This window comes from Hippocampus comes, unplaced genomic scaffold (assembly GCF_001891065.2).
Source record: "Hippocampus comes isolate QL1 unplaced genomic scaffold, H_comes_QL1_v1.1 scaffold296, whole genome shotgun sequence".
Taxonomy (NCBI): Eukaryota; Metazoa; Chordata; class Actinopteri; order Syngnathiformes; family Syngnathidae; genus Hippocampus; species Hippocampus comes.
The window spans coordinates 306167-307047 of record NW_017804975.1 but is presented as its reverse complement, the minus strand read 5'-3'; the positions used below and the strand labels follow the sequence as shown (position 1 = coordinate 307047).

The window sequence follows — 881 nt, the reverse complement described above, 5'->3', positions numbered from 1 at the left end:
GTTTCTTCCCCCCCCCCCCCCCCCCCCCCCCCAAAAAAATTAAAAACATTGAAGTTATTTGTAGAATTTGTTCTGGGCCTTTTTTCCACCCTCATTCATTTAATTTCCATCGTCGGAAGATACATCCTCCCCAAAAATATTACAGTGTACAGTATTTGCATTGTAGTTAGTTAATTACAAACAAATTCCAGACCAAAAAAATTGCATTCAAATGATGTTTGTGCTGATTCAAAAGGCCACCAAATCAACAAGAAGTAGATGTTGGTGTGCTACTCACCAGCACCTTCTGGCATCAGAGCCACGGCCTCGATGGCGACGACCAATGTGAGGAGAGTCCAGTAACGCATCCTCGTCATCATGTTGGAAGTATTCACTTCATATGAAGACACACAGTTGTCAGAGGGCTTTAAATAAAGCGGGTGGCCGGCACCGAAAGAGGAACCGAGAATGTTTCACAGGAAATCCCTCGTCGAGAAACAACCACTGCTTTCTTGACATCATCAGGGATGTTTGACGACTCGTGGGTTTTGTCAAAAATACTTTGCATACAAAAATTACATCATGTCCAATAAACACACGTTCAAGTACGGCGGACCATCAGAAAAGGAAGCATTTGTAGGACTTACATTTTTAACCAATTCATGAAAAATAAAGAATACCACAAAAAATAAGATCTAAATAAATTATTGATGTAAAATAGTTTTTTGGTTTCCAATAAAATGTTTCTTCCATTTGAAAAAATATAGATACAAAAATAAGTTTCCTTGTTTTACTCAATTGTTTTGTTTGTTTGTTTGTTTTTTTACAAATCAACAAAGGTACTCTGTTTGGCCGTGTCAATTGTCATACTGTATTTTGATTTAGATGAAAAAAAACGTTTT

At 37.3% G+C, this 881-nt stretch overlaps 1 protein-coding gene across 3 annotated transcripts in view; it reads right to left on the bottom strand.

Moving 5' to 3' along the window:
* Nucleotides 1-605, bottom strand: part of LOC109529410 (interleukin-27 subunit beta) — a 6210-nt gene extending 5605 nt beyond the window's left edge. For 2 of the 3 annotated variants that reach the window (XM_019892804.1, XM_019892813.1), the window contains exon 1: nt 278-601. In XM_019892804.1, the coding sequence (XP_019748363.1) occupies nt 278-359 (82 nt within the window). In that variant the 5' untranslated portion in view covers nt 360-601. Of the gene's footprint in view, nt 1-277 lie in introns of all 3 variants that reach the window. The other variant, XM_019892821.1, reaches the window with a different exon arrangement.
* Nucleotides 606-881: the final 276 nt, after the last annotated feature.